The sequence below is a fragment of the Apiotrichum porosum genome (genome assembly GCF_003942205.1).
Source record: "Apiotrichum porosum strain DSM 27194 chromosome Unknown scaffold_5, whole genome shotgun sequence".
Classification (NCBI taxonomy): domain Eukaryota; kingdom Fungi; phylum Basidiomycota; class Tremellomycetes; order Trichosporonales; family Trichosporonaceae; genus Apiotrichum; species Apiotrichum porosum.
The window spans coordinates 640,475-655,971 of NW_021167112.1; the positions used below are offsets into that span (position 1 = coordinate 640,475).

Below are 15,497 nucleotides of genomic sequence, written 5' to 3' on the forward strand. Positions count from 1 at the left end.
CGGTCCAAAAACGACGCTCTCTTCTACTGAAGAGGACCTCTTGACCACTGACAGGATCGAACTGCCGACCTCCGCATGGACTAGTAACCAAGGCTGGGTATTAGTACGATGCTCTAACCAGCTGAGCTAAGCGGCCGATTACGTCAGCAACATCTGCATGCTGAGAGAATGGCAAGGGGACGTGTCCCGCAGGCGTAATGCCGCAGGTGTGCGTCTCTTTTCGTGTTTGGGGCTTTCTTTGTTGGACGTTTTGAAAGGAGGGGGAGAGAGGGTGGCTGGCGGTAGGATTGGTAAAGCGAGGAGACGGAGGGAACGGGACGAAATGGCCAACACAGTGTTGTGTGGGGAGGGATTGGGGACGGAGAGGTGAGAGGGCGGTACAATAAACGTACGTGTCCTCCTCTGTCGTGCGTTGTGGAAGGCACGGCAAGTGAGTGATACTTTCCTCGAGGGTAGCAGTGTTCGCCCCCAGGCGAGCATCGGGTGACCAATTTATTTATTTATTTCTTTTTAATCCTTTTCCTTGTTAATGCCCCTGCGAGTGAGCCTCGTTCACAGAGACTTCGCTCCCGAGTCGCCCCATAAACGCGCGACAGGTATCTGTCTTTGCATGTTGTCTGTGCCTGGTTCGGTGAAAGTCACTGGATCACTGGGCCGGATGGTAGCTCATGATGATGGATATGGGATTTCGCCGGGCATTTATTTCATTGACAACTACTGTTCATTCGCACGAATAATGTGTTCCCTTCTGCACCACCCTGCACGTCCTGCACACGCGCAGGCTGCAAACATCTACCTTTGTTTTTGTATAGGATCCAACAGTTGCGTGTATTTACGGATACGGGCCCGCTCGTATTAATTCCAGGGTGCCCTTGACCCGTTCTGCATCTCACAGGCGGTGGCGGTCAGTGTCTGATTGTGGCGAGATCTTCTCTGCCGACCTCCGCTACGCGACAAAGCGGAACCCAGCGCGCTTCTGCACTTCAGTGGGGCCCTGGGGACCGAGATCCTCGCCCTTGTCGAGGCGGCTGTTGAGCTTTTTGAGGTACTGGCCTGTAGCGACTGCGAAAACGATGGCGAGGAGCGACGCGGCAATGTTGACGCTAAACGCCGCATAGTAGTGCGGCTCATGGCCAGAGTACAGGTACGACGTCCAGATACTGGGCGTGTTGGCCGAAGCGTTGATGAGGGCCATGGCGGTGGCGCGCTTGGTGCTGGTCCCAGTGATAGAGGTCGACATCCACGAATAGACGATGACGGCGGGCGCGTAGAATGCGCTCGGCATAAGCATCATGGCGAAATAGCGCGCGGCCGTGTTGGTGGTGGCCATGGCGATGATGTTGGCGGCGATGACGATGGCGTAGGGAATGGCAATGTGCAGCGCGCGTTCCTGCTTCTTGTCCGAGTGCCATGAATACGCGAGAATCACGGCCATGCAGAGGATGTAGGGCGGAACAGTGAGTGGGAGCGTGGTGGAGCGGTTGAAGCCGAGCGAGTCGATGATGAGGGCGAAAAAGTTGGTGGCAGCCGACGTGATTGCATTGAGGAGCATGCACAAGAGCAACAGCCACATCTTGACGTCGGTGAGCGCGAGACGCACGCTGGGCCAGAAGGGACCCGGTTCGTGGTATGAACCGAAATCCTCAGCGAGGCGATACACGAGCTGGTCGCGCTCCAGAGGTGTGAGCCAGCGAATGGTCTTGGGCGTGTTGGGGATAAACCCCGCAAACACAAAGGCGGCACCGACGGTGAGGGCTCCTTCGACGATGAACAGCCAGCGCCAGCCGGCAATGTGGTGGGCTCCGTCGAGGTTGAACACCGCCAAAGCGAACAGGCCTCCAAAGGCATTGCCGAGCTGCAGGCCAGAGTACAGAATGGAGGTACGGAGAGCGAGCTGGGCCTTTGTGTAAAAGGTAGACAGGAGGTAAAGCGCGCCGACGAAAAATGCCGCCTCTGTGAAACCAAGGACGGTGCGGCAGACGGCCAGGCCGGCGTACGACTTGACGGCGCCAGTGCATGCAGAGACCGCACCCCACAGGCCGCACATAAAGCAGATGTAGGAGCCGGGGCGCGAGAGTCGCGAGGCGATCATGTTGGAGGGGACTTGGAGCGAGACGTAGCCGGCAAACAGGACCGACACGCAGGTGGCGTACTGCGTACTCGTCATGCCGAGGTCCGTGGTCATGCCGCCAATCTTGGCCATCTGGAGGTTGTTACGCTGAGGCGGTCAGCTGAGGACTTTTATCACGCGAGATAGCTTACGTCAAGGTAGTTGAGCGTGTAGAGGGTGAGCAAGGTAGGCATCAGAAGGATGTCGACCTTGCGAGTGGTGGCGCGGTCAAGGGCAGCGAGCTCCTCGGCAGTGAGAGCCGCGAGGCTGGCAGGGAACTCGACCTTGAGGCGGTCGTCGATGATGCTGTCGACGCCGTCACTCATCACCTCATTCTGAACAACCTCGAACTTCTTCTCGTCGTCGATGATGGACATTGTTGGGAAATGCCGAGCAGAGGGGGAGGGATGGGGTCTTCAGCGAGACAGGATGGTCTGTATTTTATACACACTACAGCTGCCATCAGTGCGAAGAACCAGCATATGTCTGCCACGTTCGTGGCAGGCAATGTGAGGCGAGCTGGATGCCAAGGCTGTGTGTTACCCATTGTTGTTGTGTCAGGTGACACCCATCGGCCATCACATTGTGGGGAGCCACGTCTGTGCTTCTGATCGGACAACAGCTATCTTGATAATTGCCGCAGCTACGAGTGTGTGAAGGTGCGAAGCGATATCGGCGCCCGGCAAGTCGACGCTCCGAGAACTTGGCGGGCTCTTTCGGCCTCCGAGTGTGCCAGCGTGCCCGTCCGAGACAGAGGTGCTAAAGACACAGAACCACTGATGGGGGGAAGCATGTCCACAATCGAAGCCGTTGGCATCAGCCGTCGACTCTGCCACACCACCGACCGGGTTATGAGTGATTATGAATTCCATCTGCAACTCGCAAGAGATCGGCACTGAAATGCCACTTTTCCTCCCGACCGCCATCTGCCACAGTACCCGTATGGGTCTATCTATGGCCTCTATGGCGCCGACTCCCACTAGATCATAACAGGTGGGCCAACAAAACATCACCAATTGTGGGAACCTCGGTGCCTCGCGAAGCCCATGGGTGTTGCCGTACCTTTCGGGCCTCGGGTGCGCTTTCAGCTGCCTCCAACCGGTCCCTGCCCTTGTCACTCATCCTCTGTTGCATCTGTTGGGTATGGTACTGGTGGGGTCTGTGACCTGTGGCCATGGGGGGGGGGGGGGGGACCTGTGTGCCTATGTGCATTCGGATGTTAAAAGCACATGTGTGGGTCCATGGGTCCTCAATATAACCAACCTGTTGGCCGCACCATTCACTTATTCTCAGTATTCCCAGCACATTCAGCCCTGTGCAGCATGGTCCTCTGCATGCATATACTGGCGTGAAGAGAGAAGTGTGCATGGCTCCCCGTGCAAGGTCCCAGTGTGCTCATTCCCGTTCACGCACTTGACGTCAACAATCCCATGTATACGTCCCGGCCATGTCATCGAGTACGGCATCGGGAAATTAGATCACGCACGATGGGATCTGGCATCTGGCATTAACCTTTGTACCGACCAGTAGTTACTGGGGAATGACTGCCAGCTGGCAGCAGGCAGACTCCAAACAAAAACTGTGGAACCCCGCCCTCGTGCAAACCAAACACCATGCGCAGGCTGTGTGTGTCTGCTGTCCTCAGGCGCCCATACAGCCTCCCCCCACCGTCGTTTGGCCTGAAACTGGTGGGGCCCTCAGCCTGTGGGGGGGTTACTGACTGTGCACACCCTCGACCCCGACTCGTCGTCGTCGTCGTCGTCGTCGTCGTCGTCGTTCCTCTTTGCGTCAGAGCGGTCCCTGTGCATGCAGCATGGGTGCGCGCGACATTAGAGCCCTGTGGCCTGTGGCCTGTGGGCGAGAGGGTGTCTCGTTTCTTCCCGGGGCGGGTGGCGCACCGCCAAGCCGTTTTGGGCCCAGGCGCCGAGAGGGGCAGCGCAGCGTACTAGCGTACGGTGGTGGCCAAAACGCGCCAGACGAGACCCACCCATACGATGCCTTCGCGCCTCTTCCCGTGTCTGATTGAAACTTCTGGCGTTTCTTGCTTTCCTCTTTGTCTCTCTCTCTCTCTCCTCTTTGTCCACTCTCTTCCTTCTTATACTGCGCAGGTCCGCTGGTCCGTCTTGCGCTATCCCACTCTCCTTGGCTTCTCGCCACCTCGTTCTTTTTGTCCCTCCGACCCTCCCCCCTCCCCCCCTCCCCCCCCCCCCACGCGCTTCTTTCGTCATGCTCGCGCTGGCGGCTGTTCTGTTCGGCCTCCAGCTGGTCGCTGCGCGTCCTGCAGCCCAACTCCACCATGCCAGCCGCAACCACCCTCGCGCTGCTCCCAAGGCTCCTCGTAGCCTGCCCTACGTCAAGACGCTCGCGACCCTCAGCTACATGCCTACCGTTCAGAGCGCGTCCTATGTCAACCTCACGCACATGATGCCCAAGGTCATCGACAATGCCATTGCCATCACTTCCCACAGCTGGGAGTTTGGCGTCTTGACGCAGACCCTCCTCGAGGTCTACTCGCCCAACCTCGCCCCCTTTGACTGGATTACCGGCGCGCTGGGCAACCAGGATTACCTTCCTTTCATGTTGTGCAACGTCACTGCCAACGAGCTCTCCAGCTACGACTGGTCTGGCGCCCCGTCTGATGGCGCCGACAGCAACCTCAACGACTATCTCTGGGACAGCACATCCAAAAAGACCCTCTCCCCTCAACCCCTTCTGGATGGTGCTGGATCCCTGGGCGACCCGGCATCGCTCGGCGTCGCCGCCTGGGTGCTGGCTCACTACGCCGACCAGGTCAGCGGCCAGCTTTCATCGGTGCAGGATGACGACGCGTACGCCTGGGCCGTCGGAAACCAGCTTGCCTACCTGTATGCCGGCTACGAGTCGGACAATGGTACCATCTCGCAGCGCGAGGGCTACTTTGAGGTGTGGGCCGACATGGGCTACATGATCTCGCCGTTCATGGCGTACCTTGGCCTGGCGACCAGCAACACCACCCTCCTCACTGCGGCCCTCAACCAGTGGACGCTCGACTCGTCTGCGCTCCTCGACACCTCTGTCAACCTCTACCGTCACGTCAACACCTTTGATGCGCGTTTCTGGGCCACCGGTAACGCGTGGATGCTCCAAGGCCTGATGCGCATCCTCGCGTCCATCGACTCGGCGGGGCAGACCGACAACATGGGCACGAGCGTGTCCACTGCCGAGACCACGGCCGCCAACGTCTTCACCGCGCTCTTCAACCAGCTCACCAGCGACGGCCGTCTCCCAAATTACATGCTTACCGACGACTCGACCCTCTCCATCGCCGACAGCACCGGCACTGCGGGCGTCGTTGCTGCGTTCTACCGTTTCTACATTCGCCGCCCCGACCTCGCCAAGGCACTCACCACCAAGGCTGCCCAGGCGTTTGACGGCGTCGTGGCCAAGATTGACTCGTCGTTCTGGCTCACCGATGTCGTCGACCCGCTCGGCACCAACGGCTTCATCGTCACTCCTGGCTCTGGCACGCAGTCGCCCGAGGGACAGTCCTTTGTCGCCCTCATGTGGGCTGCGCGTACAGCAGCCAAGATCTGAGCGCCGCAAGACACAGACTACGAAGAAAGAGGGCGCCGACTTTTTGCCCTCTCGTTCGGCTTGGCGCACCCATGTAGCGTACGCGCTGCGTGCTGCGTAAAGCTGCGTCCTTGCTCTGCTTCTTGCCACTGGGTCGTCGCCAAGGCATCACGGGCCCACGGCCAAGACCACGCGCTGGACGCCACACACCCCCTTTTTCTTTTCCTGCACCACTTCCTGTTCCCCCCCCACGATTCCCGCATCGATACCCCCGACTGCCTTTACGATCCTCATTCTGCCCCCCCTGGTTATAACGCATTCTCGCTCTCTCCTCTTCATTTACGACGCGTCGAACCAAAGACGCGGGACGCGCGCCGCGCGGCCGCGTGCCCGGTGCACGCTTTTGGGCCCAATTTACCTCTCCTCCTGTTCTTCTCACGTTTTTATTTCACGTTATGTTCAATGCATTTAGACCTAGTAGTCACCCGCCGCCCAGAGTACCAGAGTGTCCTGCACCGCCGTCTTATTCTTTTCTTTTCTTTCCCTGGTGCCGAACGTGGGGCACGCGCGCGCGCGCGCGGCATGCGGCGAAAAGGCCAACGCCAACGCCGCGGCACCGAGCCGCACCGCAGTCTCGCGCGTCTGTTTGTTTGTTCTCTTCTGACCTTCTGTGTATCTCCCCGAAAGAACGAAAAAAGCAAACATGCGGACGGCCCGGTGCGCAGCAGTGTCTGTCCGTGTGGTCGATGATGGACGGACGTATGGACGTGTCCACCCAGGGTTGTGGGTGTGGGTCCGAGCACCACCACCGCCCGTCCGTCCGTCTGGATGTCTGGATGTCGCCGCACCACCACCACTTGTGTTCCCAGTCTACCCGTTGTAGCGTCTGGGCGCGACTTCGCGACCTCTCGCCTCACGAGTGGCATGGTGGGGCGGGGCAAAAACCAACGCGGTGCACGCTTGGCAGTAACCGTATCAGAAAGGAGAGGGCACTCACTACTATGCTGCTCCTGTAGTCGTGTGCGTCGACGACGCGACGCGTCTCGTTACACAAGTTAATTTTGGCTAGTTCGGTTCCCCCCCCCCCCGCCCCCCCCCGGGTTCCCCCTTGAGACACCAATTCATGACCGTCCCAACCGGCGGGGAAACAGTCGTGGTCGTGGTGGTCAGAAAAAGAGTCAATTTGGGTGCCAGAAGTGTTCCAGATTTGAGGGAAGAAAGGGCAGTCGCGTCGCACGCACTGCGTCTTAGGAATGGGGATCCGGACCAGTGTTGTCGCGTGCTGGACACGCGCGCTGAAAATAACACACAACGGGCACACGGGCGGATGTCACCCCGCGCTGCAGTATATCCCACCCTCCTGTGTCGCCGTTATCTCCCTGCGGGTCCTGATCCTGGAGGCACCTGCTCCCTCCTGTCGGCTGACGTATGGGTTGCAAACGCACTGTAATGGGCAGAGTAATGGGCAGAAGTGGCCAGTGGCGGCAGCGCGGCCAGTTTCCTGGTTTGCAGTTCAGAGTTCAGAGTTCAGAGTTCAGAGTTCAGAGACAGCCTAGCTCGCTTCAAACGACGTGCTGTAGCTACGCCAACCAGTGTGTCTTCATTGTGCTCATATACATTTCTCTCTCGACATATACAATAAACGTCACCAATGTTTGCTCTTGCTCTCTTGCTCTCTTACTCTCTTCTTCCCTTCTTCCCATCTTGTCTCTTCCCTTCTTCCCTTCTGCCTTTCTTCCCTTCTTTCCCATCATGTCTTCATGGTCTCTCTTTCGTGGTGTCTTTTCTTCTACTGGTAGTGGTGGTGACGGCCTTGGGCGTAAGCGTGAGCATGCGCGCGGGACGGCTGCTGCGGCGGCGGCGAGCGCGGCCCGTGGTGCGCGTGCGCATGCATGTCGTGGTGGCTGTAGCTGTGTCGGCGGTGCTGGTCGTCGCGCATGCGGGGGTCGTCGTACTCTGGCGCAGCAGCGGCGTAGCACTGCCCGCCAATCGAGAACTGGGTCTGCGTCGGGGTATGGCTGGGGCCGGGGCCATGGCTTTGACCTTGGCTCGAGCTGCTGCTCGTACCGCTGCTGCTGGTACTGACGCGCCAGAAGCTGTTGGAAGGTTGTTGCGCTGGGGCAGGGGCTGGGGCCGGGGCTGCGCGCGGGATGTGGCGAGGTGCGGATTCGGGGACGGTCGTACCAGTTACGGGCCGTGAGTGGACGGGCGGCGTGTTGTGGCCGCTGGGGTGCAGGAGATCCGACAGCTGTGGCCGAACAGGGCGGTTATGGTTGGGCGTGGACGTCCCAGTGGGGTGGTAGTACCCATTGGGATCACCGTTCCCGTTTCCATAGTGGTCCCGGTGGACAGAGTCTGCGAGTCTGCGATAGTCCTCCTTTGTGTGGCGCAACTCGGATTCTGGAATGTCAGTTCTGCTGCCATGGAACAACAAGCAACCCACCGAGACGCTCAATCGTGCCGGTATACTTCAGAGCTGGGAACGTCAGCTTAAAGTCACCAAGATCGTCCGATAAGCTCACCGTCATCGTCCATCTTGGCGGAAAACAGACGGTGCATCTCGTCCATCGCCTCCCGGTGGTCCTTGACGAGCGCCTCGCGGGCAGCGTTCCACCCGTCTCGCTGTTCTTGGCGGTGCTGTTCGCGCTGGATGAAGAGCTTTTCGGTATATTCGTGTTCTAGTCTGTCAGCTACGACCGTTTCGCATCAGCTGCGTACTCACTCGACCGTCCCAGCTCATCGCGCAGGTCTCGCATCGCAACCTCCCACCCGCGCCTGTCCTCATCCCACCGCTTGCGATCCTCCCGAATGACCGCGTCTTGCTGCTCCACGCGGCGTCTCAGGCTCTCCACTTCGTTGCGAGACTCGGCCTTGAGGCGCGAAATCTCCATGTCCTTCTTCTCCAGCGCTCTGTCGGCCGCGGCCACTTGAGCGACAAGCTCATCGATGCGGCTGTACGCGTGGAGAATGGCTTTGGCCTCCTGCGGTCGGTTGCGCGTCGTGTTGGTGCTGCCATCCGCGATCGTTTCCGTCTTGCCTGGCTCGGGTTTCTCTGGCATCGCCTCGGTCTCGTGTCCGACTTGGCGGCCCGCATTCGACGGCGATGCAGTGGCCGCCACGCCAACGCTCGCGTACTCTGGACGCGTCGGCGTCACAGTGCCGACACCGCGACTAGCGGTAGGAGTCGAATGCGTGGCAACGCCGCGGCTGTGCGACGGCGTCGACGTCGAGGCGGTACCGACGCCAACCGACGTGGTGGCCGCCGCTTCCGACTGGTCCGGTCCCGGTGTGGGCAGTTGCGCCGACGAAGGAGTCGGGGCCAACATTGATGGCCCGCCGACCTGAGCGGATACCATCAGAGTAGCCGACACGGGGAACGTCGGGGTTGGTGTCTCTTCAGACCTGGAATGCAAGTCGGGCTTGACCTCGCCATCTTCTTGAGGGCGCCTTGGCGGGGACGACTGGGCGGGCGACGAAAGCTGGCTGGAAACAAAGGGTGTAAGCTCTGACGCCGACGACTCGCGGCCCGGTGCTGAGGGGGTCTCGGACGGAAGGCGGCGTCGAAGCGGTCCCACGACGGGGACGACGAGGCTGTTTCGCGGCTGGCGCGCAGGAGAAGGAGACCGCGATTCGGGCTCGTATGACGACGAGTCCTTGCGTGACGACGAGACAATGCGCGAGGACGAGGCCACGCGGCGCTTCTTGTTGTTGGATGGCCGTGAGGGTGGTGTCTCCTCCAACGGCCGCTTGACACCCTTCCCCGAGGCTCTTCTGTTGTTGTCGCCCTTGGTTCCCTTGGGCTTGGGACCAGGCTTCTTCCTGGCGTGCAGACCGGCCTTGGCATCCGCAGCACATGTGCTGACGACTGTGAGCTGGCGTCCAGAAAACGCACGCAACTCACCACTGAAGATCCATTGTATCTGAGAACTCCCCCCAGAGGGTTGTGCCGGCGGCAATGGCGCCACGGGGCTTGACGCCTTGTGAGTCTATTCCCTTCAGCTGGTCCTTTTGCGCAATCCAGCGCCACTTTAGGTTGGCACAGGTCTTGCATCCCAGCTGTGGATGGCGTCAGTTTCAACGTATGGCGTGCAGGAGTTTGGGAAGGAGGTGGACGGGGGTGACTGCCGAGAGCGGGAGGCGACGGATCACGGTGGGCAGAGGAGACGCGGTGCTCGGCGTCGTGCGCCCCGTCCCGCCGCTCGGCGAGGACAGGACAGTGGAGGCTAGGGAGCTGGGCAGGGAGCAGGGGAGCAGGATGATACGCACCTTGACCAAGCGGATGGGCCCGAGCCATACCTGCCAGTCGTCGGCGCGCTTGACCTCGCAAAAGTTGTTATCAAAGCCGAGCAGCGCAATGTTGGACTCGTCGCCAATGTCGACCAGTAGATCCTCGATGCCGTCTAGCGGTTTCGCATAAGGGAGCTTGTGCGCCGCTACCGTCTCGACGTGGCCGTTGGGACCCATCTGGATGTTGATCTGCGTGCTGAACGCGGCGGCCGTCCATGCGTCGAGGAGCCTGTGTTTGTCAGCTCTAGCTCTAGGTCACAGCAGTTCCCAAGCTTTGCGCGTCCCTCCCACGCACCAGTCGCGCACGTCGCCGGATACCGGCTGGTTGGCAGCAATGTACTCGTCCATGCTGTGTCCGTGTCAGCTGTTGCACCTGCTATCCCATTTCCCAGCGCTGTACCCACAGGCTACCCAGTCGCGCGCGGAACTCGGCCCTGTCCGCTCTCAAGCGTGTGCGCAGGTCCTTGTCCATGACCATGGCCGGCAACTGTGCGCCGGGCACGATACGCTGAAAGTCTCCTCCGGGCGCAAAGACATCGCGCACCACTGCGAACGCGAGGTCGTCGAGGACGGCAATGTGCCGCGAGTCGAGCGGCTGGAGCGCCAGAGTCGCGGCGGCGGCCATGTCAGCCTTGGCGCCGGGGCGGGGGGAGGCGGCGCGTGTGTGTTGTGTGGGAGTGATGAGTGGGGAGTGGGGAGTGGGGAGTTGGGGGAGTTGTGCGAGGCTAGCTTGTGTGGTGGAGTGAGCTATGAGCTAGTTGTAGCGTGCTGCTGCGAGACGCGACACGGCTGTGTACGGTAGATGCGCGGTGTGGTGGACGATGACGTGGTAATGACGGTATGAGGTTGTGGTATTCAGGTGTCGTGTGTGTGGGGTAGAGAGATGAGAAAGCAAAGCAATAGAGTGTGCGTGTGCAACTTGTTGGGTAGGTGTGTTATTGTCAGGCGGGCCATCATTTACCCGCCCTGTGCGGCGTTTGGGTGTGATGGGTGTCCGCAGCGTCGTCTCACTCTCTAGGCTTGTCACTCTCTGATCTTGCTCGGAAGCTCGGATGGCTCTCTGGCGGATGACCGTTGGGCCGTTGTCAGCGCGTTCAAATGGGCGTTTCCCGCGTTTCCCTTATGGGGAAGACGGAATCTGGGGGGGTGCCCATTTGGCCACAGTGTGTCAGTCCGTTTGTTGGCGACGACCCAGCATATGGGGACCATTTGCCATACGTACGTACATACCATACAACTCCTTCTGCTGCGACGCACTGGGTGCCTCTCTCAGCTCTCCCTCCACACGCAGATCCCACGGCCCTCGCGGACAAAATGGTGGCGCTGTCCACGTACCTGAGCCGCAACAATTCATCGGGTAAGCGACGAGATAAAACCAAAAAAAAAGGCGCGGCACAGGCGCTTTCACGAAACATACATGCCATGTTGGGTGCACATTATGGGACGGGGAGGGGTTACAACAAGCAACTCTGTGATACGGATGATGAGGAGGAGGAGGAAGAGGGAGGAGGGGGAGGAGGGCGCAACGGTCGTGTTTCTTCTACACAAACAGCCGTTCTTCACGAGCCCCAAAAGCGCGGCTTTGGTGCCAAGGGCTGTTTAACTGGTGCAGGGTCGCTGGGGGGCGGCGGTGGGGCTCTCTCGGTGCGGGTGTTGTCAAGATTAGGAGGAAGGTAATACTGGTCGCTGGTCATTTGAGGCACGTGCTCCACCGGGTAGAAGCGCGGCGCATCATCTGGCATGGATGGCCGAGACGAGACGCCCAGGGCGGCGGCCACCATCGTGCTTGGACCAGGTAAGGGGACGCTGAGGTTTGACAAGGGAGTGGGTGGAGCCGACGATGCCGCGGACCTCGGACGACCTAAAATGGCAGTCTGAACGGAGGGAAGTCGCTCCATGGGAGGAGGAACTGGGGACGTGTGCTGAGGAGGAAGTCTCTCTGACGTTGGTGACACACGTTGATGCGAAGAACGGAGTCGTTGAACTGATAGTGTCAGGTCTATATCATCCGATGTCGCTGTCGCGCGGTACTCACGGAGGGCGCTGTTCTCGCGGTTCAACTGGTCATTCTCGCGGTGGAGTCGCGCGTTATCGGCGTCCAGCCTGTCTTGGCGTTCCATCATCTGGCGGCTCTCAAGCTCCTTCTGCTGCTGAAAGTAGCCCAGCTCGCGCTGGTGACGCGACACCAGCTCGTCGCGGTCCTGTTGGCGGCGCTTGATCACCTCATCACGTTCCCGCTCACGGCTGTCACGCTCTTGCTGGACATGGGAGAGCTGTTGCTGGACTTGTTCGCGGACTTGTATGGCGAGGTTTCGGTCTTGACGGGCGGTGTCCCGTTCTTGCTTGAGACGGTCACATTCCTGCACCAGGTCCTTGCGCTGCTGGTCTTGAGCGCAAACGTCCTTCTGCAGGCGCTCATACTCGGGCTTCATGTCCATGTACCTTTGCTTGATGATCTCAAACTTGTCTTTGCGTTCTTTAGCTCTCGCCTCAGCACGTCCAGAGTGGGCCCGGAGAACGTCGTGCTTGCGCTGGAGGGTTCGAAGCTGCTTCTCGACCGACGCAGTCTGCTGCTGCGACTCGCCAAGCTTGCGGTGGTAGTCGGCCAGTGTAGCAGTTGTCTCGTTGGTGTCCTGAGCCTGCCGTAAGAGGCGTTTGTCCATGCCCTGGAGTGCCCCTTCCTTTTGGCGCAGCTGCCTTTCGAGATCAGTCTTCTGTTCCACCAGCGTGTTGACTCGGCTCTCAAAGAAGCGTGTCTGGCTCAGTTGCTGCGTCATCTTGGTCTGAGCCCGAGCCAGCTGCGTCGGAGCGTCTGAGGACCCGGCGTCGTTCTCATCCTCAGAGTCAGGCGGTGGGGTCGAGCCAGACGTCGCAGCCATCCAGGCAGGAACAGCGAGATCGAGTAGCCGCTTGGCAGCAGTGGCCGATTTCGGAGATATGGCGTTTTCGTCAAACGTGGTGCGGTCGGCGGACAGCTCCGAGGGGCTGACCAGGCCGCTTCTGTCAGCCTCGCGAGGGATGAGCCAGGGGGATGCCTCGGGCAGGTCGAGGGACACGGCGTCGGGAGTCGTCGCCACTGTCGAAGAGTCAACACCATCTGGGAGAGGGAGGTATGACGCCGAGGTGGCGTCGTGCTGGGGCGCCCCGTTGACCCGTAGGCCCGTGGACGAGAATGGACCAGAGAATGGTGATGGTTCACGGAGTAATGGAAGAGGAAGTGGGCGTAACGCCGATGCAAGTGTGGGTGGCGTCGAGGCAGCGTAATCTGGTGAACTGCCAACGTGCCGAGTTGAGCTCGAGCTGGGATCCAGCTTGAAAGTGGCCAAGTCGGACAACTGGTCGTGTCCTGGGTCAGCGAGACCGGGAGTTGATGTGCGATCGGGTGTGTGTGCAGCCGCATTGGGTTGGCGCAAGGTTGCTGCTTTCTCCACATAGTCTGGGCACAGTTCTGGGATTGGGCTGCCAGTGATGAGCTCAAAGCCAGCCGTTTCAAAACCCCGCTCTGACTCGGGTGAAGGGGTGGGAGTGGGCAGTCTCTTGCGGCGCTGGACGACTTTGGATACAGGCGTGCCGTCCACTGCACGCGGGCGCTTTGACGGGACAATGGGAGGAGTCGTGGGCCTCGACGGTGCGGGTTCCTTCTTGACCTTGCGAGAGCCTTTGGGCAACTTGGCACAGTCGCTGTTGTCGTCGGTCAGCTCCTCCCATCACAGCCATCAGTCGTCTCTCCCCGTTCACTCACCAGTCGCTCTCACCACCCAATGCCCACAGTCGCTCGCCCGGCTGGATTGGACGGCTTGCGGAGACACATTGCAGGTTGGCACCGTCTGGCAAGCTGACGCTGGGGTTGATTGGCCTCAGAACGTAATGCGCGTTTGCACACCGCCTGCAGCCCTGCTTCAGGAGACGGATGGGCCCCGCCCACGCGTAGGGGATGTCCTTTGGGGACCAGTCGATGAAGTCTTCGTGTATTTGAAGATCTGCAATGTTGCTGTCGTGGTGGAGGGACATTGTCAGGTCTTCGATACCGGGAATCTGCCTGGCCTTGGGGATCACATTGCGTGCGACGAGCTGCAGTTCGCCCTCTGGTGTGACGTTGATTTGAGTAAACGGACCATAGAGAGTCTGTGCCCAGACGTTGATGAGCCTGGCTGAGTCAGCTTGTTGGTTGTGTTGTGTTATCTGGACGCACCATTCGCAAATGGAGTCATGGACAGGGCTCGTCAGTGACAAGTATCGGTTGAAGCTAATTGCCATCAGCGTCATCTATACGGCTTCGCGGCTTACATGGTCTTGAGCGTCTTCCTGAAGAACTCGTCGCTGGAGTGCTTTGACGCATCTGGACCGCCGCGGAGCTCGGAGGTGGATCCATTGGGTACGGCACGCAGAAACGAGAATGGTGCCTCGGTTCCCGGTGGACGCAGAAGCTCATGCACGAGGTCGAGTGCGTGGTCGTCGAGGATCGCCACCTGGCGCGCCTCTTGGAGCGTCAGGGTGTCTCTGGCGATGCGACGCATGGGTATGTGCGCATGGGATAAGAGTGAAGAGCAAAAAAAGGTTTGGTTGTGAGAAGGATTAAAGGAAAGAGTCACAGGGTGCGTGGGTGGGGAGGAGGGGTGACGGATGATGAGTGGACGCGCGCGGGACTTTGTTGGTGTCTGTGTGTGTGCTAGCTGCCGGGGGCTGTTTGGGTGGGTGCGTGTGTCGTATGCGGGGGCTCCACTTTGCATGGCCCCCCCATCATCGAGGCTCGTGTGCCCCCATCACGCACATGCCCATCGACAAGCTCATCCATACTGTGCATATGTATCACCTGCCCATCCCCTTCTCCCCATATATGCACGTTGACTCTGTTGTCTCACCCCCACCAGCGCGTCCACCGCCCTTGTTGTGGTGTTTGTCTCGTCCGAAAGCCCGACGCGTCACCCGCCCAGCCCCGATCTCCACCGCCTCCCGAAATGGCACGCTCACTTTCCCACGAACGCCAGCTGCACCTCGCCAGCCGGGCAGCCTGGCATCTGCTGGCAGACATTCCTTTTTCTCGCCACTGCGCCACTGATCCCCTGTACCACTGTCTTGCTGTCTTGCTGAACTCACAGCATCTCATTCAACACTCCCAGAGTCGCGTCATACTATCCATTAACCGCGGCTGACGGGGGTGCCGTGGTCGATTTTGGACGCGTCGTGGACCTGGGTGTCTTGCCACCAGCTACCAGGCCCCGTTTCCATAATGTCTTGGGATGGCTCGCAGCATCTGCCGTGTTGGCAGGCCTAAAGCCTGCCTAACACAGGCCATGCATATGCCAATGGGCCACGGGCAGCTGCGTGGACGCCTAGACGCCGAGAGATCGAGATAACTCTGCCTGCACGTGGCTCAAATCCGATGCACAGCAACGGCGGACTTGGGACTGTACAGAATCCCTCCGGTCCATGGCGGTAACTCGCGGCATAGGCCAAAGCCGTCTCCACCACACCGGAACCGGCCCGGAAGCTCGTCTCTGCAAGGACACACTACTGGGCCAGGCCAGGCCGTCTTTATACTTGAACG

At 59.9% G+C, this 15,497-nt stretch overlaps 4 protein-coding genes and 1 non-coding gene across 5 annotated transcripts; 1 reads left to right on the forward strand and 4 right to left on the reverse strand.

Moving 5' to 3' along the window:
• Positions 1 to 41: 41 nt before the first annotated feature.
• Positions 42 to 136, reverse strand: EHS24_007526. Its single transcript has one exon. It is a non-coding gene; the product is annotated as a tRNA-Ile (tRNA).
• Positions 137 to 946: 810 nt separating this feature from the next.
• EHS24_007527 (uncharacterized protein) lies at positions 947 to 2,487 on the reverse strand (the record flags this gene model as incomplete). The annotated part of the gene is made up of 2 exons (XM_028622885.1): positions 947 to 2,218; positions 2,263 to 2,487. 2 exons carry the CDS (start codon positions 2,485 to 2,487, stop codon positions 947 to 949), a joined length of 1,497 nt encoding a protein of 498 aa, XP_028476778.1.
• A 1,849-nt stretch (positions 2,488 to 4,336) lies between these two features.
• Positions 4,337 to 5,683, forward strand: EHS24_007528 (uncharacterized protein; the record flags this gene model as incomplete). The annotated part of the gene is made up of 1 exon (XM_028622886.1): positions 4,337 to 5,683. The coding sequence occupies one exon, from the start codon at positions 4,337 to 4,339 to the stop codon at positions 5,681 to 5,683; it is 1,347 nt and encodes a 448-aa protein (XP_028476779.1).
• A 1,768-nt stretch (positions 5,684 to 7,451) lies between these two features.
• On the reverse strand, positions 7,452 to 10,574 carry EHS24_007529 (uncharacterized protein; the record flags this gene model as incomplete). Its single annotated transcript, XM_028622887.1, has 8 exons — positions 7,452 to 8,062; positions 8,106 to 8,138; positions 8,185 to 8,340; positions 8,385 to 9,520; positions 9,564 to 9,718; positions 9,929 to 10,178; positions 10,245 to 10,298; positions 10,354 to 10,574. 8 exons carry the CDS (start codon positions 10,572 to 10,574, stop codon positions 7,452 to 7,454), a joined length of 2,616 nt encoding a protein of 871 aa, XP_028476780.1.
• A 934-nt stretch (positions 10,575 to 11,508) lies between these two features.
• Positions 11,509 to 14,466, reverse strand: EHS24_007530 (uncharacterized protein; the record flags this gene model as incomplete). Its single annotated transcript, XM_028622888.1, has 5 exons — positions 11,509 to 11,933; positions 11,985 to 13,630; positions 13,692 to 14,096; positions 14,142 to 14,195; positions 14,237 to 14,466. The coding sequence occupies 5 exons, from the start codon at positions 14,464 to 14,466 to the stop codon at positions 11,509 to 11,511; spliced, it is 2,760 nt and encodes a 919-aa protein (XP_028476781.1).
• Between the last annotated feature and the right edge of the window lie 1,031 nt (positions 14,467 to 15,497).